The sequence below is a fragment of the Marmota flaviventris genome, chromosome 2 (genome assembly GCF_047511675.1).
Source record: "Marmota flaviventris isolate mMarFla1 chromosome 2, mMarFla1.hap1, whole genome shotgun sequence".
Lineage (NCBI taxonomy): Eukaryota > Metazoa > Chordata > Mammalia > Rodentia > Sciuridae > Marmota > Marmota flaviventris.
The window spans coordinates 141,069,855-141,092,141 of record NC_092499.1 but is presented as its reverse complement, the minus strand read 5'-3'; the positions used below and the strand labels follow the sequence as shown (position 1 = coordinate 141,092,141).

Here is a 22,287-nt window from a genome sequence, read left to right as displayed (position 1 = left end):
GGAAACATTTGATTCTCATTAAAACAGAAGGGAGTGGCCGCAAGGAGCAAACCATATTGAGAACAGAGGGGAGGCAGCTTTGTTTCGTTTGGGGAGAAGAGAGAGTTCTAAATTACAGCTTGGTGAAAGTTGTTACAGAAAACATAATAAATGATTAGTTTTTTTATACACTAAAGCCCACAAAACCTTTCAATCTGTGCCCTCAACCACATAGTTTGAAAGTATTTGTAAATCCCTGGCCAGATTCCCACACTTTTAGTAAACCTGAGCCAGAATTTTACTCACAACTTTTTAATCTCTCTAATTGTCTTGTTTCTACTGCTTTGTAGCGTCATCTCTACTGAAAAGCAACATCTGTTTCATTGTACATGTTGATAACATTATAGACAGTGCTCACTAGGGGCTCTGGAAAAAGTGGGTGTTGTCCATCTTCATGCCTGCCATGTGCTAGGGAAGGATTGGAGAGAGAAAAGGCTTGGAATTTGGATATAGCTGAAACTGGTGTGTGTGAACAGATTCAAAAATATCCTTGCATTCTTAGCTGGGGTTTTCTTATTTCTCTCATTTAAGCTGGTTAGTGATTTAAAGGCCTGGCCTAAGGACATGATGACTTACCAGACCTTCTGTACGTCTTTTATAGTTCCTAACAGACCTTTTCCAACTTCACAGTATTGACAGAGATTGAGATGTTAAATCTCTTTTCTTCCTTTCTGTCATGGTATTTGAAGCCCTGTATCCACTCTTTCCAAGTATAAGGACTGTTCTGACCAACTCAAAGAAAAATTGCTCCTCCTGGGAAAAGAAAAATCTTCCTTTTTCTGGATTTTACTCCCCCCCCCCCTTCCTTTTCTTTCTCCACTCCTTTTAGTTTTTTATTTGGTTTTTCTTCATTCAGGTCCTTTTCCACCTTTTCTCTCCTAACTCATTTATAATCCAGTCCAAGTAAGAGAATGTCTGAAGTAAGTGCATTCTAGAATAGGTCTGCCCCTAAGGATGTTGGATTAGGCCAACACCTAGAAAGGTCTGGAACAGTAGGAAAACAGGCAAATGAAGTAACAGCCATGAACAAGGCCCAGTTAATATGAATGAGAGCACTGGTGAGGAAGTCCCAGACAGGTGACTTTTCTTGGTCACAAAAATATTAAGACAGACATAACCATTCATTCCATTCCTTTTCTCTTTAATTTACTTTTAAGCCCCTCTGTCATTCATCCCCTGACACACCCATCCAAAGCTTAACTCTTTTTTTTTTTTTTAACCCATAATAGGGATTGAACCCATGGTGCTTTACCACTGAGCTACATTGCCAGCCCATTTTATTCTGAGACAGAGTCTCACTGAATTGCTGAAGCTGGCCTCAAACTCGGGATCCTCCTGTGTCTGCCTCAAAGCTTAACTCTATGATTTTTAAACCTTACCAGACATTTTATAGCCACTTCTGGATCCAGGGTACATAACTCTGAAATATTTGGCTAACATTTTTCTCATATTAAATCATTGCTTTGCATTTGGCAGGAACATGCAGTGTATACTTTGGGTAGTTTGAATTTTCTGTACTTCAAGGAATAGATAAGTCTGTTGTATAGGCTTGTGGTGTTTAGGATGACAGCCCTCCTTCCTTTATTAGCATACTAACCCTGACATCAAAGAACTCTAGTCCAATCTTGCAGTGCCTGACAGCCATTTTCATAGGAGATGGTGTGAGGAGGAGGAGCAGGAGGAAGTGGATTGGAAAAAGGAGCTTTGTTTTTCTCGTCTTCGACTGTGGATGAATCATGTTCCCACCACTGCAATTAGATTTTCAAACCTCCAAGGCTGTGAGTGCAGAGCTGAAAGGGCAAGTAGTGACGTTCTTGAGAGAGAAGTAAAAAAAGAGGGGAGGAGACAGGCAGGGAAGGGCTGGCGCAGGAAGGAGGAAGAAGGGAGGGGAGTACAGCAGGAGGAGCCTTTTTCTTTTTTCCCTTCTGCTGTGCTGTCCTAAGTTATTTTCAACTTAAAGGAAAAGCAAAACTCTACTACTGCTTTGATGAACAAGGACAAACTCCAAAGATTTGGAAACATCTACTTTGAAGATCATCTCTAGCTTCCCACCCCCATAAGGAAAAAATTTTTTTCTCATCTTTGTTGTTTTAAGGAAGAACAATTTAATGAATTTTCTCAAGTCATCCCTTTGAAATAGAGTCCCTTTTCTTTTTCTCTCTTTTTGGCAAAATACGTACTGGATTTTTATTTCCTGCTTTTGGTTTTTTTCCCCACATGTGTCAGCCGTTATGCTCAGACAGTTTATTCTCAATTTTTCTACTGGACTTATGCCCCATGATGGAAAGGGTGTGTGCTTCTCTTTCAATCAAGACCTGCATGATTGGGATCTTGAGGCATTTGTTGCTTATATCATGAACTATAAATTGATCATCTCAGAGCTCTGAGTTTGCCAGAAAGTTCTTACTCATTTCAAAGAATTGGATTCTGCTTGGCTTTTTTTTTTTTTTTTTAATCCATTTTGACCCTTAGAGGATATTCTATATAGAGTTGAAATCTCCTATCCACCTTAAGAAATTTGGAGCTTTGGACTTGTGTGAGCATACGGGTCCCCCAGTTAACGGTGGATATACTTTCCTGTATTTTGCTCTTCTGCATCTGAGTAAAAATGTATGAGCGGCACAAGAGGCGTTACAGCCTGTGTGACATCTCCAAAGTGGACAGGACTGTAGATGTGGTGTTGCTGAAGGTAAGAGGGGGCAATACCTCATGCATTATGAAACTTTCCCGGCTATTTTCTCTGTGTCCAGTAGTAGTATCTCTGGACTTCCACATTGGTAAGAATGCTGAGAAAGCCTGTGCCAACAGGGAAAGGTAGGGGGATGAGTTTGAGATTCTTAAAGGAGTGTCTGAACAGAAACAGGGTGTTCACAAATTATCATCAAAACCCTTTAGAAATGTAATTTTTACTTTAAAATGGATTGCTATGTTCAGGAGAACCTCATACTTTCAAAAATCACTGAGTGAGAAATTTACCCCTCTGAGTTGCTCTTTCCTGGGGTGTGTCTTTCCTTCTGTCTGTGTCATTCCTGCCTGTCTGAGTCTCTTTCTCTGTCATTCTCGCTCACCCTGCCTCCATCTCTTGGTCTCTTTGTCTTTTTGTTGTTTGTCCAAGTCTTTTCTGTCATGTTCTCATTTCTTCAGAGAAAAGATAAACAAATTTATTTGTTTGTTTGTTTGTTTTTTTCCAGAAGTGTCTCCAGTTGGCCTATTTATTAAAACAGCAAAGCTGCCTTTCTGGCTTGATTTGGCTGTTTCTTGCATGTAGCTTTCAACTCTGTTGATAGGTGTATTTGTTTGCCTTCTCAGCATTAGTTATGTGAGGTCTTAGCAGCATAGGGGTGGAGACTCTGGATAGCTAATTGCTCACAGAAGGTATCCTTGAATCTAAAATTAGTAAGGACTCCTCTAACCGGTAAAATGAGAGTCTGGGAATATTGGACAACTCAAGGAGCACTTTTTGGAAGTTTAGTGGTTTTCTGGCAAAGGCAGGGGAAATTGGAAGCCAACCAAGATCTGGCAGATGCCAAAAGGACCTCAGTATCTGAACTTGTGAGACTGTGGATGAGAGGGAGTAATTTTTGACAAAGTTTTGAGGGTAAGGAATGGATTTAGAAAGGTAGACACAAAAACCAGTGAAGTATCTTGTTGGGAGAGGAGGTGTGATTTGTGGTGGAGTGTTGTCATTGTCCTTCCATAATCACTCTTGGGTGGTGGGGTGGTGGTTTGACTTCTGAAACATAGGCTGACAGCTCTTGTTTAACTTGTTTTGAATTTGTTACAAGATACTGTTTTAGTTCCTCTGGTAGATCACATGTTTTAAAAGTTTTGTCCTTGTGTATGTATTTAGGAGAGCTTAATTTTTAGGATCTTTATTTGCATGATGCTTTATGATCTTATTGGGGCAGGAGGGGGAGAAAGAAAAATCTTTTTCTGTGTGTTTCAAGGTAATTGTATATTCAAAATAGTACTAAAGTATGTAATATTCTAGTCTAGCTGGGAGTCTCAGCCTTTATGAGTGAAACTGAATCAATATAAGCTCATTGGCCACAGAAAGGCTATTTTACATTTTAATGAAGTTATTTCGTATACATTTTTTCAAGTGGGACTTATTTGTCAGGCAGTGACTTTTATCCCATTTTCACGTGAAGAACTTGAGGGTTCTTTTGAGCTACAGTGAGGAATATGAAGAACTTGAGTATCAAAGAGATTCTTTTTCAAGGCTGCAGCTTATAAATGTTTGTACTCTTTTATTTGTGCCATATTACATTACATATTTAAAGATTCTCAGTAGAGAAAACTGCACTTCAAAGAAACTAGTCATTCTATTTATTTATTTATTTTTATTTTTATTTTTTTGTGGTGCTGGGTTTTGAACTGAGGGCTTTGTGCATGTGAGGCAAGCATTCAACCAACTGAGATATATCCCCAGCCCCTCATTCTTTTTTTTTTTTTTTTAAGAAAAGTCATTTATTACAAATTTATAAACACTAGGAGTTCTGAAAGTATCTTGCTTCCAGTTTAAAATGGAATAAAGACTTTTGGTGTTAGTTGCTTTGTTTGATAAGACAGCATCACTGAGAGCTATATATTTTAAACATATGTTAAGTACCTATTCCATGGTAGACATGATGCCAAATCCATTGGGGCACATTATTTATCTTCTTACTACTAACAGGCCAAAAAAAATTAAATAAGTACAAACCATTGTAAGTGATTTGACAGAAGTTAGTAGGGTGCTGCATTGGAACGAATGGGAAGAATTAGATAGAGTAGTCTTTAGCTAGAGGGTCTTCTTTTTAAGGTGCTGACATTTAAAAAGCTGATCTCCAGAGGATGAAAAAACACCCACTATGTCAAGGGAAGATATTCTAGAAAGAACCAATAGCAAATAGACTTGCTAAGGAAGGAAGGAACCCGTAGGGCCATCATAATGGATGGGAGCATACTGAGCAGCAGCAAGTAGTGAATGGTGTGAGAAGAGCTGCAGGTGGACCTGGAAGAGCAGGGCCCTGACAGCCATGGTGAGGATACTGTACTTTTCAGTTTGTTTTTAAAAAAATTGTTCTGGCAGCCTGGAAATCAGTATCACATGGTTTTGTGGTCTGAAAGGGGAAGAAGGGAATGGATATGAGACATAGACGTTGAATGTTTACATTATTATATTTGTCTCATTTTACATACACAAAATCATATTTCTATAGCCAGTAATTTTCCTAGAATTTCACACTTATTATAGAATTAGTGGTGGGATATAACTCCAGATAAGACTTTTTCAAAGTCCATGCTTTTTATCATAGACTTTTTTTTTTTTTTTTTATTGGAAGAACCCTTCTAAGTTTTACCTTGATCACTTCTCTCCCATTGTGGGAATTCCTTTTGTGACACTTTTTAGACAACATGATAACATTTAAGTTCATTTTGTTACATTTAGCATGTTTTCCCCATAATTAATTTATTTCTTCCTTGTCATCCATTAGTGTTCTCCAGTTATTTTTACAAAATCATTTTGAATTTTTCTATCTTCTGTCAGTGTTCAAAAAATAAGTGTGTTGGATGTGATTCTGCAATCTGTACAATCAGAAAAATGAGAAATTATACCCCAGTTGATTCAAATGTATGAATTGGCAAGATCATTGTAATGTCGTGTGTAGCTAATAAAAATAAATAAATAAATAAATAAATAAATAAATGGGAAAAAGTACAGATAAAAAAAAAAAATAAGTGTGTTGGGAGCTTGTACCAGTTAAATTTATAAGTGATCACGTGCATGTTTTCACTCCACTCCTATGTGTAGAAGTTTGTTTTTTTTTTGTACTAAGGATTTTTCATTTTTCATCTATTCATTAATATATTTAAGCACTCAGAACATCTCTTAATTCATATTAAAAGCTCAACAAATATTTGTTGATTGAGTACATTAATATTTTAAAATTTAAAGTATGGATTCATGAGCCTCATGTTATATAAATTGTGTTTAATGTGCTGATAACTTTAATATATGAACACAGATAAAATACGCCAAGAATCACAAGGTTTGGATTGTGAGCCTTTCACTTTGGTATTTCATATTTGCAACTCTAATCCCTCCCATTAACATCCTAATAATTCACTGTAAATTAGCTTCAGAATCCTCATTCTTGGTTTTATACTGGTACTTTCTTTGGCTTACTCTGTATTCTGATCTGCTTCCTTTGTCAGTTCTGTGTAGTTAGTTTCATTGAAGGTCTTTTGTCTCCAGAGTTTCTTCTGAGATTTCCCTGAAGCTGGGTGCATTGGTCTTTATGTGCACATGAGTTAGCTCTTGTATCATCATTGACCATCAACATTGCCAAAGTCTTAGCTCCTTTCCAGAAATTTTTATACGTAAAAAAACTTCAGAGGGTACTATTCTGTCATCACCCACCACTCTGTACCTTAGTCTACTTAGCACATTCCTCTTCCTCGTATATAACAACCCCTTGATTCCCCTTTCCGGATGCATATTTAGCTTTGGGTTCTATAAGTGGTTAATAACTACAAATCATAGACTGAAAAGGAATATGGAAGAATTTTAATTGTTGGCAGGGACTCAGGTTTAGTACCAATATGCCCAGTTTTCCCAACATCCTTCAAAAAGCTAGAACTGACTTCACATGTCAGTGAGTGTTGAGAGCTTCGAATAGCTAAACTTCAGCTCATGATGAGCATTCCTAGAGGACATCAAGAATCAGAAACTTCCTGCAAAACTAACATACTGAAAGGAAGGAGGTCAGCAATGCATGACTAAATTTGTTACTGTGGAATTTACAGTGATGTTAACCAGGTCTTCTTCTGTTTTCCTAATTTCCTAATTTTGGTTACCTAGAAAAAACTGACTACTAATAGTAACATAATTCTTCATGTTATTGATAATTTATCCACAGCATATTTTGTGACTAGTAAATCAGAGTGTTAGCTGAGTGGTTAAAAGATTTGCAACGGTGTTGTATACATCAAATGAAAATATTTACAAAGGAACATAATCCCCTACGCATTGTGGTGCTTGGGCAGGCAACACCAACCTCATTAGCGAAAGCTTGGAAGAAATAGTTTGTCTCTAACTTCATTTCCCCGAGAAATGTACATTCTTTAATAAAAACTGGCCTCTACTTTGCAGCAAAACAAAAAGACATAAGGGGGCTAAGGATTGAAGACAACCACACCATCTACTTGATTGTAGTCTGATTCCCCTGAAGAGACTTTGACTCAAGTATTGACTTCCATGTCCGGATGGTGGTGGGTTTTTACTTCCGTTTTGTTCAGCCTTGTAACTTTGCCTGGATCTCTTGAGACAGTTGGAGAGGAAATAGGTACCTGCGGTGGCTGGGAAGGCTGGGTGTAACCATGAGCTGTATTATTAGGATGTTCAGATATAAACAGTAGCAGAACCACTGCCAAAAACAAAAGACATTTTCCTCTTCTGAAAATACGTATTGCTCTATTTTCATACTGTTGGGAACACATTGTGGGTGTAGTTTAGGTCATTATAAGAGGTCCGTAGACTTCACGGCAGGAATGAAAAAATTATCCAGATAGGTATGGCATGTTTTCTGAAGTTACTTTTATCATCTCATGTTCTTTACACACTGTTATCACCAGAACTTTGGATGTTCTGCTTGTCAGGGCAGTTCTGTGGGCAAAGAAAAAACAGTCACTTAGATTATTTTTTTAGCTAAAGAATCATAACTGTGATCGAGGCCAAAAATGTGTTTTGCTGACCTCTGTCTTCAAAAGATGTAGATAACAATATTTAAAATTTGTTTTCTACATTTTCAGCTACTTTAACTATTCCCCTATCCTTCTCTTTCAGTCAGTGGCCAATCTCGTATTTTATTCATAGCTCAGTGATTCCATAAGGGCAAAATTTGGAGTCAGGGGCACTCATCATCATCATATAACCTTCATTTTTTTATCTTAAAAATCTAATTGCTAACAGTGCCAACACTGATGTTTCTTCCTTTTGTGTCTCCTAATTCTGATAGAATCTTTTGCCAAGCCTAGTCTCACATAGAATTGGATAAAGAGAGAGTTGATAGTACAAGGACCAGCTTATCCATTAGTGTAAGAACCTCAATCTTAGAGGTCACATATTGGGAAAGAGCCTGACTGAGAATAAGCATCATAAAATAAAAAGATAGTTGGTAGATTTTAATTTCCTATACTAATAAGTTTCAAATGCTTTACCATGCTCATGTCCTGGCATTGTATCTGGCCTACTGGGAAACCCTCTAAAAATGTTTCTAAGAGAGCAACATGGTGTGGCCTTTAAGTTGCCTTGGTTGTGTGAGTGAAAATAAAACTGTAGAGTTATTGATGAATAGAACAGAGAGTAGGACAAATTTATCTGCCACATCAGTGATTCTAAAATAGGGAAGGAAGAGGAGGAGATGTTTTGTAATCCAATTTATCTCTTTTAAGCATCTTACTTATATAGTAATTGCAATATTCTTCACACATGAATACGATATGCTTGGTATTGCTGTTGTACAGGATGTGGCTGAAAATGCTGATACATGTTTTGACATTCTTTCCACATTTAGTGCAGTATGGAGTTTGTCCTCTGGTTAATGGCATTGACCATGATTGGTAGCATCTGGCTCAGATTACTGGCTCTGACTCTGGCTTTGTGGGCTTCTTGACTGGTTTACTTTCCACAAATTTGTGTATTTCTCAGTGCTGCACACTCTTTTTAAAGTCATGATTATATATATATATATATATATATATATATATATATATATATATATATATAATGATAAAATTTGCCATTTTTAGGAATACAGTTCAGCAGTGTTAAGTATATTCACACTGTTGTATAACCATCACCATCAGACATCTTCAAAACTTTCACACCTTCCTAATTTAAAACTCTGTATCTGTAAACAATAACTCCCCATTCCTCCTGCCCTCTAGTCCCTGGTAACCACCAGTCTATATTCTGTTTCTAATTTTGACTACTCTAGGTAGCTCATGTAATTAGAATTGTACAATATTTGTCCTTTTGTAACTGTCTCATTTCACTCAGCACAATGTCTTCAGAGTTCACCCACACTGTAGCCTTTTTAAGGCTAAATGTTCTGTTTAAAGTACATACCACATTTTGTTTGTCCATATATCTGTCAGGGGACATTTGGACCATTTTAATTGTTTGGCTAATGCAAATAATGCCACTATAATAAGCATTGGATACCAATTCCCGTTTGAATCCCTGCTTTCAGTTCTTTGGGCTGTACTCCCAGAAGTAGAGAATTGCTAATTCATAAAGAAATTGTGTATTTCCAAGTTTTTGAAGAACCGCCATACCATTTTCCATACATATTCCTACTAGTAACACACAAGGGTTCCATTTTCTGTACATCCTCACTAACACTTTTTATTTTCACTCTGTAATTTTTTTAATACTAGCATAATGGGTATGAAGTGATATCTCATTGTGGTTTCTATTTGCATTTCCTTAATGCATACTTTTGTGCCACTTATGTATCTAAGAAGCCAGCAAATACAAGACTTCTAAGCTACTTCCCTGCAAATAGGTATTATCAAATATGATTGCGACCGTGTGTGTGTATTCTCGGTGCTCTGTCTTGGCACACTCTTTTCACCTATTCACTCAACAACAACTGAAACTATATCCAACCTTTCTTCTCTCAAGCCTCCTTAAAGTTTTTAACCTTTTGCAAGACAGGTTGACATCTCAAACTTAGTAAAATAGAGTGTACTGTTGTCGTCTTCCCCTCTGGATTTCCTTTATCTATTAATTGTGGACCTTTGATCCCACGTTATCTTTTACGTTGATGGATTCTGCCATTTGTACTAGCTCTTTGATGTACATCTTTTTCTATACACCAAAGTACATTTCCCCAGTTGAGTTGTACACTGCTTCTAGAGTAGACTAGTTTAGACTCCTCTTAACTGGTCTTTGTGTTCCTGATACTTTCTTACTCCCCAATATTCTATTTTTATCTCTACATTCTAGAATTATTTTCCAAGTACAATACTGATCCTTTCACTCTCTTCCTTATATGATTATTGGGTACCAATATCTTTGGTAGGGAATAAAACCTAACTTTATTGTAGCCATATCTCCTATTCTTTCCTTAGTTTAGACTTTTGGACACTATTGGGATTTTTGTGCTCCTGAAAGACATTTAAGCAAAGGTCCTTAATCTAGATTATAATCATGGGCACCAGAATCCCTGATTGTGACAAATGCATGTTCTTTTATAAGGGTTCCATGGCTTTCCTTAGATTCTTGATGGAATGAATCCATGATATAAAAAACTGTGAAGTCCAGCCCTAGAATGTCTTAACTGTTTTGCTCATACTTTTGTTCACATGGCTGGAATTTCCTGCATTGTCATCTTTCTCTTTCTCAATCACACTGCCTACTTTTAAGGCCTGCTTTTTTATGCTTCTACTTTTGTTGAGCTTTTCTCAAATCCCTGAAATTGTTTTTATGCTAGGAGTTTACTTACCTCTTTAGATCTCAGTTATTTCTGTATCTGTTGTCTTTCACACTCTAAACAGTATCTACCAAGCTACAGGCTATGGTTAGTAAAGGTATCTCACTGAGCCTGATAATTCATAGACTTATATGTTTATATATACATACATCTGTTATCCTGGGTTTTGGAGGCAATATAACATTTTACATTAAAAAGGGTTCTTCAGAGCAGGGCACAGTGGCACATGCCTGTAATCCCATTCACTTGGCAGGCTGAGGCAAAAGGATCACAGGTTCAAAGTGAGCCTCAGCAGCTTAGTGAAGCTCTAAGCAACTTAGACCAAAATAAAAGTAAACATTTTTAAAAAGCTAGGAATGTGGCTCAGTGTTTAGGTGCCCCTGAGTTCAATCCCCGGTAACCGCCCCCCACCCAACCTCCTGCAAAAAAAAAAAAAAAAAGATGAAGAAGAAGAAGAAAGGCTCTCCAGACTTCTAAACCCTGGAACCTTTGTGCAAATTGTAATGAAAATCATATTTATTCATCTTACCTATTGCCATACTTCTCACATCATCACAATACACAGTTTCTTACCTAAATGGGTTTTCCAAGAATGCTAGCTGGCTAGCTAGCTCTGTGGATGTACTAATTTGTAGCTGATAACTTTAAGAAAGAAGCCACCTTTTTTTTAGAAGAATGCATTTTTGGCGCTGGGGTTGTAGCTCAGCAGCAGAGTACTTGCCTAGTACATGTGAGGCCTTGGGTTTAAGCCTCAGCACCATATATAAATAAATAAAATAAAGGTATTATGTCCACCTACGATTTAAACGGGGAGCAGCCTGTGGTTGTGGCTCAGTGTAGAGCGCATGCCTAGCATGTGTGAGACACTGGGTTTGATTCTCAGCACCACATAAAAATAAATGACTAAAATAAAGTTCCGTCAGCATCTAAAAAATTGGGTCATGTGGTGGTTCCTTGCCTAATGTTTTAAGTAACCTCTATACTGATTTCTATAGGTGTATTAATTTATTTATTATTTCTCTCACATTTTTAATTGGCATATTAGAGTTGTACATACTGATGTGATTTGTTGTTACATATTTGTATATGCATTCAATACACAGTACAATATAATTTAGCCAATACCACTCCCCAGCACTTCCCCCCTCCCTCCTAATCCCCCACCCCTTGGTCCCTTTGATCTCCCTTTGATTTTCATGAGATCTGCCTCATCTTTCTTTTCCTCTTTCTTCTCTTCGGCATATGAGAGAAAACACATGACCCTAACCTTCTGAGTTTGACTTATTATACTTAACATAATGGTTTCATGTTCCATCATTTTCCTTCAAATGCCATAATTTCATTTTACTTTATGGCCAAATAAAACTCCATTCTGTGTATATATCATGTTGTCTTTATTCATACATCCATTGATGGACACTTAGGCTGGTTTCATAGTTTGGCTGTTGTGAATTGTGTTGCTATAAATGTGAGTATGCATGTATCACTGTAGTATGATGACTTTAATTCTTCATGATAAATACCAAGGAGTGGTGTAGCTGGGTCATATGATGGTTCCTTGCCTAATCTTTTAAGGAACCTCTATACTGATTTCTATAGTTGTACTAATTTATAATCTCACCAACAGTGTAAAAAGTATTCCTTTTTCTCCATATCCTCTCCAGCATTTAATATTACTTGTATTCTTGTTGACTGCCTTTCTGACTAGTGTGACATGAAATCTTAGAGTATTTGTGATTTGCACCTTTCTAATTGCTAGTGATATTAAACATTTTTTCATATATTTGTTGTCCATTTGTATTTCTTCTTTTGAGAATTGTCTGTTTAATTAATTGTGTATTAATTGGGTTATTTGATTATGTAAAGTTTGAGTTCTTTATATATTCTAAATAGTAATCCTCTGTCAGAAGAATAGTTAGCGAAGATTTCTCCCATTCTGTAGATTCTTTCTTTCTTCGCCTTCCTAATTGTTTCCTTAATGTCCAGAAGTTTTCTAATTTGATGCTATTCCATTTATTAACTCTGGACATTATTTTTTGAACTTTAGAAGTCCTATTGAGAAAGTCATTAGCTGTAACTGAAAATTGGAGTGTTGACTCTACATTTTCTTCTAGGAGTTGCATAGTTTCTGGTCTAATTCCTGGGTCTTTACTCCATTTTGAGTTGATTTTTGTGCAGGGTGAGAGATAAGATTATAGTTTCATTCTGAAAGAGGCCATCTTGTGCTAGATTTCCTGGTCTTTTTCTGGTACACAAGTACTGAATTACCTGAAATTCTACTATTTCTTAGTATAGATTTTACTTTTAAAAGTTTATAAATTAAACCTTCAAACAGAAAAGGAAATGACTGAAAACGTGCATCATCTGATATTTTTAGATGACATCTAATTAGAGACAAAAAAACCCTCCTCAACACATTACTAATAATCAACTTTTGGTGATTAAAAACATAGCTACTAGTAATAGACAATCCCAAAACAAATAAATTGTTTTGATGTTTGAAACATTGATATACACAGTTGCATTTTAGTTAAGTTTTATTTGTATTTATTAATTGATTGATTGGTACCAGGCATTCAACCCAGAGATGTGTAACCACTAAGACACATCCCCAGTTCCTTTTTAAATTTATTTATTTATTTTATTGGTTGTTCAAAACATTACAAAGCTCTTGACATATCATATTTCATACATTTGATTTAAGTGGGTTATGAACTCCCATTTTTACCCCGTATACAGATTGCAGAATCACATCAGTTACACATCCATGTTTTTACATATTGCCATACTGTTGTATTCTGCTATCTTTCCTATCCTCTACTATCCCCCCTCCCCTCCCCTCCCATTTCTCTCTCTACCCCCTCTACTGTCATTCATTTCTCTCCCTTGTTTTTTTTTTCCCCTTTCCCCTCACTTCCTCTTATATGTAATTTTGTATAACAGTGAGGGTCTCCTTCCATTTCCATGCAATTTCCCTTCTCTCTCCCTTTCCCTCCCACCTCTCATCCCTGTTTAATGTTAATCTTTTTCTCATGCTCTTCCTCCCTGCTCTGTTTTTAGTTGCTCTCCTTATATCAAAGAAGACATTTGGCATTTGTTTTTTAGGGATTGGCTACCTTCACTTAGCATAATCTGCTCTAGTGCCATCCATTTCTCTGCAAATGCCATGATTTTGTCATTTTTTAGTGCTGAGTAATACTCCATTGTGTATAAATGCCACATTTTTTTAATCCATTCGTCTATTGAAGGGCATCTAGGTTGGTTCCACAGTCTAGCTATTGTGAATTGTGCTGCTATGAACATCGATGTAGCAGTATCCCTATAGTACGCTCTTTTAAGGTCTTAAGGAAATAGTCCGAGAAGGGCAATAGCTGGGTCAAATGGTGGTTCCATTCCCAGCTTTCCAAGAAATCTCCATACTGCTTTCCAAATTGGCCGCACCAATTTGCAGTCCCACCAGCAATGTACAAGTGTACCCTTTTCCCCACATCCTCGCCAGCACTTGTTGTTGTTTGACTTCATAATGGCTGCCAATCTTACTGGAGTGAGATGGTATCTTAGGGTGGTTTTGATTTGCATTTCTCTGACTGCTAGAGATGGTGAGCATTTTTTCATGTACTTGTTGATTGATTGTATGTCCTCTGAGAAGTGTCTGTTCAGGTCCTTGGCCCATTTGTTGATTGGGTTATTTGTTATGCTATTGTCTAATTTTTTGAGTTCTTTGTATACTCTGGATATTAGGGCTCTATCTGAAGTGTGAGGAGTAAAAATTTGTTCCCATGATGTAGGCTCCCTATTTACCTCTCTTATTGTTTCTCTTGCTGAGAAAAAACTTTTTAGTTTAAGTAAGTCCTATTTGTTGATTCTTGTTATTAACTCTTGTGCTATGGGTGTCCTATTAAGGAATTTGGAGCCCGACCCCACAATATGTAGATTGGAGCCAACTTTTTCTTCTAAATGGAGAAAAACTGAAGGCATTCCCTCTAAAATCTGGAACAAGACAGGGATGCCCTCTCTCACCACTTCTATTCAATATAGTTCTCGAAATACTGGCCAGAGCAATTAGACAGACAAAGGGAATTAAAGGCATTAAGATAGGAAAAGAAGAACTTAAATTATCACTATTTGCGGATGATATGATCCTATACCTAGAAGACACAAAAGGGTCTACAAAGAAACTACTAGAGCTGATAAATGAATTCAGCAAAGTGGCAGGATATAAAATGATAGCATCTTCAACAAATGGTGCTGGAAAAACTGGAAATCCATATGCAACAAAATGAAACTGAATCCCTTTCTCTCGCCATGCACAAAAGTTAATTCAAAATGGATCAAGGAGCTTGATATCAAATCAGAGACAGGGCGTCTGATAGAAGAAAAAGTTGGCTACGATCTACATACGGTGGAGTCGGGCTCCAAATTCCTCAATAGGACACCCATAGCACAAGAGTTAATAACTAGAATCAACAAATGGGACTTACTCAAACTAAGAAGTTTTTTCTCAGCAAAAGAAACAATAAGAGAGGTAAATAGGGAGCCTACACCCTGGGAACAAATCTTTACTCCTCACACTTCAGATAGAGCCCTAATATCCAGAGTATACAAAGAACTCCAAAAATTAGACAATAAGATAACAAATAACCCAATCAACAAATGGGCCAAGGACCTGAACAGACACTTCTCAGAGGAGGACATACAATCAATCAACAAGTACATGAAAAAATGCTCACCATCTCTAGCAGTCAGAGAAATGCAAATCAAAACCACCCTAAGATACCATCTCACTCCAGTAAGATTGGCAGCCATTATGAAGTCAAACAACAACAAGTGCTGGCGAGGATGTGGGGAAAAGGGTACACTTGTACATTGCTGGTGGGACTGCAAATTGGTGCGGCCAATTTGGAAAGCAGTATGGAGATTTCTTGGAAAGCTGGGAATGGAACCACCATTTGACCCAGCTATTCCCCTTCTCGGTCTATTCCCTAAAGACCTAAAAAGAGCATGCTACAGGGACACTGCTACATCGATGTTCATAGCAGCTCAATTCACAATAGCAAGACTGTGGAACCAACCCAGATGCCCTTCAATAGACGAATGGATTAAAAAAATGTGGCATTTATACACAATGGAGTATTACTCTGCATTAAAAAATGACAAAATCATAGAATTTGCAGGGAAATGGATGGCATTAGAGCAGATTATGCTAAGTGAAGATAGCCAATCCCTAAAAAAACAAATGCCAAATGTCTTCTTTGATATAAGGAGAGTAACTAAGAACAGAGTAGGGACGAAGAGCATGAGAAGAAGATTAACATTTAACAGAGATGAGAGGTGGGAGGGAAAGGGAGAGAAAAGGGAAATTGCATGGAAATGGAAGGAGACCCTCAGGGTTATACAAAATTACATACAAGAGGAAGTGAGGGGAAAGGGAAAAATAATACAAGGGGGAGAAATGAATGACAGTAGAGGGGGTAGAGAGAGAAGAGGGGAGGGGAGGGAAGGGGGGATAGTAGAGGATAGGAAAGGCAGCAGAATACAACAGACACTAGTATGGCAATATGTAAATCAATGGATGTGTAACTGATGTGATTCTGCAATCTGTATATTGGGTAAAAATGGGAGTTCATAACCCACTTGAATCAAAGTGTGAAATATGATATATCAAGAACTGTGTAATGTTTTGAACAACCAACAATAAAAATTTAAAAAAAAAAAAGAAAATTTGTTGCATCACTTCTTTGACAGATGTGAGTAGGGTTTGGTGAAGTTAATGAGTATATGGTTACTACTTTATTGTGCACAACTAGTTTAAATTTTTGAGAGGATTTTTTGTATAATACCAGGGTTCTTGCTAAACATTTTTTTTCATTTAAAATCATTTTCAAATATTTGGCATCATTTTATAACACATTAGGAAATGAAACAGTTATGGCCTCTGGCTCCTGCTGCCTTTTTCTCTGTAGTGGTAAAATAGCTGAAATGAGCAAATGTTTTGTTTCACATGGTTCTAAGTTTGCATTTTGGTTACTTGTAAGTAATTTAATTCTTTTCTCTTGTTGTCAATTATTTATAATTCTAGAAAATGTTCTGTAACTTTCTGCCTCATCCCACTCAGTATATTTAGTAAAACTGTTGATCTTTATCAACAGAGTAGTTTAATATCTTCTCACTGAAGTGATCAGAAAATTAGGGAGTTCATAGAGGTCATTAAAATAAAATCATAGCTTCTGTGTTTTGGCACTACAGACATTCAATTACATGATAAGTTGTTTAGATAATCCTATTTATATTATTTAAAATTACAGTTGAGTGTTTCATTTTTAATGAGTTTGGGAGTTGTGATATTAAGGTGTTTAGAAGTTGTGAAGACTAAAATTTATATTATGTTTCACTTTAAAATAAATAAATAAATATATATATATATATATATATATATATATATAATTTGCCTGTAATAAAATTCACCTATTTAGGGCTGGGGAGGTAGCTTAGTGGTAGAGCCCTTGGTTAAACATGGATAAGGCCATGGGTTCAATCCCCAGCACAGGAATAATTTTTTTTTTATCAGTTTAGATTTGCTTGTGTTTAAGCAAATTTTAAATTCTGTAATCAGTACACTATTGTATAGGAATCTGTCAGTTCAAAAGATCCTTTCTGTCCCTTTATAGTCAGTCTACCTGTCCAGTCCTTGTTAATCACTAATATGCTTTCTGACATTACAGTTTGCCTTCCCTAAAATATCATGTATATAGAACTAATACAGTAGATCATCTTTTTTCTGCCCCCCCCCCCACTTTTTAGCGTCATTCTCTTGAGATTGATCTATGTTGTGAAATCATGAGTTCAGTCCTTCTTATTGTGAGTCTACTGCATCGCATACTATAGTTTGGGTATTTAAACTGTTTCTAGTTTGTGTCTATTATGAATTAATCTGCTATGAATATGCCAGTATACATCCTTATGTGAAAATAGGTTTTGATTTTTCTTGGATTAAAATACCCATGAGAGGGATGCCATATTATATGTAAGTGTATGTTTGACATTATAAGGAATTACTAGATCATTTTTAAAGTGGCTATACTGTTTTTCATTCATACACCATGTTTCAGTTGCTCTATATCTTTGTCAACACTTATTTTATCAGTCTTTGATTTTAGACAACCTAGTGGACGTGTACTTGTATAGTGACTTTGACTTGCATTTTCCTGTTAAGCAATGATTTTCTAGATCTTTTCCCATGCTTATTTGTCATTCATATATCTTTTGTTTTTTGATGAAATGTTCAAGTTCTTTACCTATTTGAAAAGTGTTGTCATAGCAATCTAATAGTCTTTTTGTTTGTTTTTAAATGTTCTTGGTAAGAGTCCTTTAGCAGGTGTTCTGTATATATTTTCTCCCTGCCTGTAATTTGCCCTTTCATTTAACTAACTTGGTTTTTGAGGAGCAAGTTTTAATGTAGATACAGATGAATTTATCAGTTTTTTATTCTGTTTTGTGTGTAACTTTAATAAATTTTTGCCTAACCCAATATCACAAGAAAATATTCCTGTTTTTTCTACAAGTTTTAAAGTGTTGGCTTTGATATTTTCATATGTTATAAAATTTGAGTTCATTTTTTTTTTTTGAGAGAGAGAGAGAGAATTTTTCATTTTTTTTTTTTTTTTTTTTTTTTTTTTTTTTTTTTTTAGTTCTCGGCGGACACAACATCTTTATTTTATTTTTATGTGGTTCTGAGGATCCAACCCAGCGTCCCGCACATGCCAGGCGAGCGCGCCACCGCTTGAGCCACATCCCCAGCCTTGAGTTCATTTTTTATGAATGGTATAAAGTTTGAGATTTTTGGAGAGTTATTTATTTGTGTGTTTGTGTATGTCTTTTCCACAGTCCAGTTATGCAGTGGGGTAAGTTGCAAGACAGTCAAAGTAAGTGCCCACATGTCAGGGAAGACATGATTTATTGGGGAAACTTACAAGAGATCAGGGACTACATCGAGAAGAGATCACTGTCAACCGGATGACAGATAGTACCTCTGTCCCTTATCATGTTTTGCCAGGCAGTGCCTCCTTTCCCTCATGGAGCTTGTCCAGTGGTCGCTGTCTGGACAAGTGACATGTATCCCTCAGTTCAGTGTGCTCAGTTCTGCTTTATGATAGGATGCAGAAGCAGTGACATCATCAGCATTAGCTTGTTTGTTTGTTTGATCAGCATCGCAAGGAGCTACTGTCCCAGTATACATTGCAAAAAATGTAGCTTTCTACAGCTAACACTAAGTTAACCTTCATTTCCTATGTGCATAAGAGAGAGCCAAGTCCTTCAAAATATTATGTATCTGGACTTTCTGGCCCAAGATTGCTCTCATTGTTCCATTAACTGGGCTGGGTCTTTGGGATCAGAAAGGAAGCATTTAGGGATAGGGTGTTTTACTATCCCCCTTTCTATTAGGGATGATACAGCATATGTATTGTTGAAGTATTATTTGTTCATATAACTATTTTCCCCCATTGAAATACGTTGACATCTTTGTCAAAATCATTGAGCTATCTCTATGAGAGTCTATTTGTAAATTTTGTGTTTTCTTCCATTGACCTGTGTGTCTTGTCTGTACACCAGTACCACACAGGTTTGATTGGTGTGACTTCTATAGAAAGTTTTGAGATCATGTAGTGATTTGGGAGAGAACTAACAACTGTTGAAGTTTTGTGATCTGTACAGATGGTATCTCTTCATATTAATTTGAGCCTGCTTTAATTTCTCTCATCCAGTATCTCAGAGTTTTCAAAGTACAAGTACTTGTGTTTTCTTAAAATTGCCCTCATTACTCTTTGATACTTTTGTAAACAGTATTACTTTTACTTTCATTTTGAATTTATAATTATTTGTTCCTAGTATATAGTGCTAGTTTGTAGAAGTAGTATCAATTTTGGGGTGGGGTTAAGGACTATGTATCTGGCACTCTTCCAAATCATTTATTCTCATATCACTTTTGTAAATTACTTAGGATTTTTCTACATAGAGTTGTGCCATTTGTGAATAAAGAAAGTTATGTTTTTATTTTATTTCTTTTTCTGATTTCATGCAATGACTAGAACTTCCAGAATGATGTTAAATAGAAGTGATTAAAGTGTGCATCTTTGACTTATTTTCCTATCGCAGATGAAAGCATTTAGTCTTTTCACCATGAAATATGATGCTAACTATAGGGCTTTTATATAGATTCCCCTTATCTGACTGAGAAATTTTCTTTCTGTTCCTAATATTCTTAGCATTTTTAATCATGAATAGATGTTGAATTTTTCCAGGTTTTTTCATCTATTGAAAATCATTAAATCATTAGTTTGTGAGTTTGGGATGTAAATTAATTTTTTTTTAAATGCTAAACCTTTTATTCTTGGGATTAACTCATTTGGTCACAGTATCTTGATCTATTACATATATTGCTTGATAGAATGTATCTAACATTTTGTTCAGAATTTTTATATTGATGTCCTTGAGTAATACTATTCCAGAGGGTGGTACTGGGCTTATAAAACAAGATATGTACCTTTTCTTCTATTTTCTATAGAAAATATTTTTTTCTATTTATTTTCTATTTTGTATAGAATTTGTATTATTTCTTTCTTAAATGTTTGGTAGTTTGGTGGAATTCACTACTAAAGCCATCTGGGCCTGGAGTACTCCTTGTAAGAAAGTTTTAAACTATGAATTAAAGTATTTAAGAAGGCTATTAAAGTTGTTTATGTCTTGAGTAAACTTCAGTAGTTTGTGTAGTTTCATGAATTTTTTATAGTAAAGTTGTTCATAATATTCCATTAATCTTTCAGTGTCTATAGAATCTATCTATAATCATTTCCCTCTGGGATCGACAGTATTGGTGATTTGTAAATTTTCTTTTCTTCAGTCCAGCTAGCATTTTATTGATAGTTTTGATCCTTTTAGGGAGTCAGCTTTCTGTATTATGGATTTTATTTTTTTTATATTCTTATTCATTTCTGTCCACTATTTTCTGTATTGCTTACTTTGGATTAGTTTTTTGTTCTTTTTCAAGTTTCTTAAGGTGGAAGCTTACATTACTGAATTGAGAACTTCCTTGTTTTCAAATGTTACAAACTTACTGTTGCTTTGTTCTCAGTATTGCTTTGTACCAACAAACTTTTATATGTGGTATTTTAATTTTTATTCAGTTTAAAATATTGTTTTCCTTGATATTTCCTATTTGATTCGTTGGTTACTTAGAAGTATTTATTTATTTTTTTTCTCTAACGCTTTTACTTTATTGCCTATACCATCAAACAAACCTTTCATTTTCTCTTTTATTTCTTTTAGAGATTGAAGTAAAAAATATCTTGGCTGATTGCTAGATAAATGAGCAATTTCTGTTTGAGAATCAGGTTCACTGAATGTAGATGAGAACTATTTGGATTCTCCCAGTTAAACTGTTAGCTGTCAGGAGCTGTTTATTGAGGTATTTTGGATATCTTGACAAAATTTGTTACTCTCAAATTATGGGACAACAATTACCCAAGAAAATGGCTTTCAAAGTTCTATCCAATTTATGTCATGTTTTGTATTTTTAATCAAAATTAACTTGGCTGATTCCAGGTCTTTAAATGTATAGCTACTTGTAATTGGATCATCTTTGTCATTAGAAACTTCATGGAATCTAAAATGAATAATTTGATTATGGCTTTTGACTACATTTTATAAATTCATTTTTGCATAATATACTTTGGAGCAAGGGCTTAAGAGCATTTGTTGTTCTTGTTTTATTCCAACTTGATTTTTTGTGAATATAGTTTTTTTTTATTGTTGGTTGTTCAAAACATTACATAGTTCTTGATATATCATCTTTCACACTTTGCTTCAAGTGGGTTATGAACTCCCATTTTTAGCCCATATACAGATTGCAGAATCACATCAATTACACATCCATTGATTTACATATTGCCATACTAGTGACTGTCGTGTTCTGCTACCTTTCCTATCCTCTACTATCCCCCCTCTCCTCCCCTCCCCTCTTCTCTCTCTACCCGCTCTACTGAACTTCCTTTCTCCCCCTTGTATTATTTTTCCCTTTCCCCTCATTTCCTCTTGTATGTTCTTTTGTGTAACCCTGAGGGTCTCCTTCCATTCCCATGCAATTTCCCTTTTCTCTCCCTTTCCCTCCCACCTCTCATCTCTGTTAAATGTTAATCTTCTTCTCATGCTCTTCGTCCCTACTCTGTTCTTAGTTACTCTCCTTATATCAAAGAAGACATTTGGCATTTGTTTTTTAGGGATTGGCTATCTTCACTTAGCATAATCTGCTCTAATGCCATCCATTTCCCTGCAAATTCTATGATTTTGTCATTTTTTAATGCAGAGTAATACTCCATTGTGTATAAATGCCACATTTTTTTAATCCATTCGTCTATTGAAGGGCATCTGGGTTGGTTCCACAGTCTTGCTATTGTGAATTGAGCTGCTATGAACATCGATGTAGCAGTGTCCCTGTAGCATGCTCTTTTTAGGTCTTTAGGGAATAGACCAAGAAGGGGAATAGCTGGGTCAAATGGTGGCTCCATTCCCAGCTTTCCAAGAAATCTCCATACTGCTTTCCAAATTGGCCGCACCAATTTGCAGTCCCACCAGCAATGTACAAGTGTACCCTTTTCCCCACATCCTCGCCAGCACTTGTTGTTGTTTGACTTCATAATGGCTGCCAATCTTACTGGAGTGAGATGGTATCTTAGGGTGGTTTTGATTTGCATTTCTCTGACTGCTAGAG

The 22,287-nt window shown here is 36.1% G+C and overlaps 1 protein-coding gene across 8 annotated transcripts in view; it reads left to right on the top strand.

Annotated features, from left to right (window-relative positions):
• Positions 1-22,287, top strand: part of Akap13 (A-kinase anchoring protein 13) — a 346,713-nt gene that overhangs the window by 223,816 nt on the left and 100,610 nt on the right. Inside the window, exon 1 of one of the 8 annotated variants that reach the window (XM_071608650.1) lies at positions 1,945-2,728. The exons of the other annotated variants lie outside the window; for them this stretch is intronic. Within the exon in view, the coding sequence (XP_071464751.1) occupies positions 2,648-2,728 (81 nt within the window). The 5' untranslated portion in view covers positions 1,945-2,647. Of the gene's footprint in view, positions 1-1,944; positions 2,729-22,287 lie in introns of those variants that run through there. 8 annotated transcript variants of the gene reach the window in all.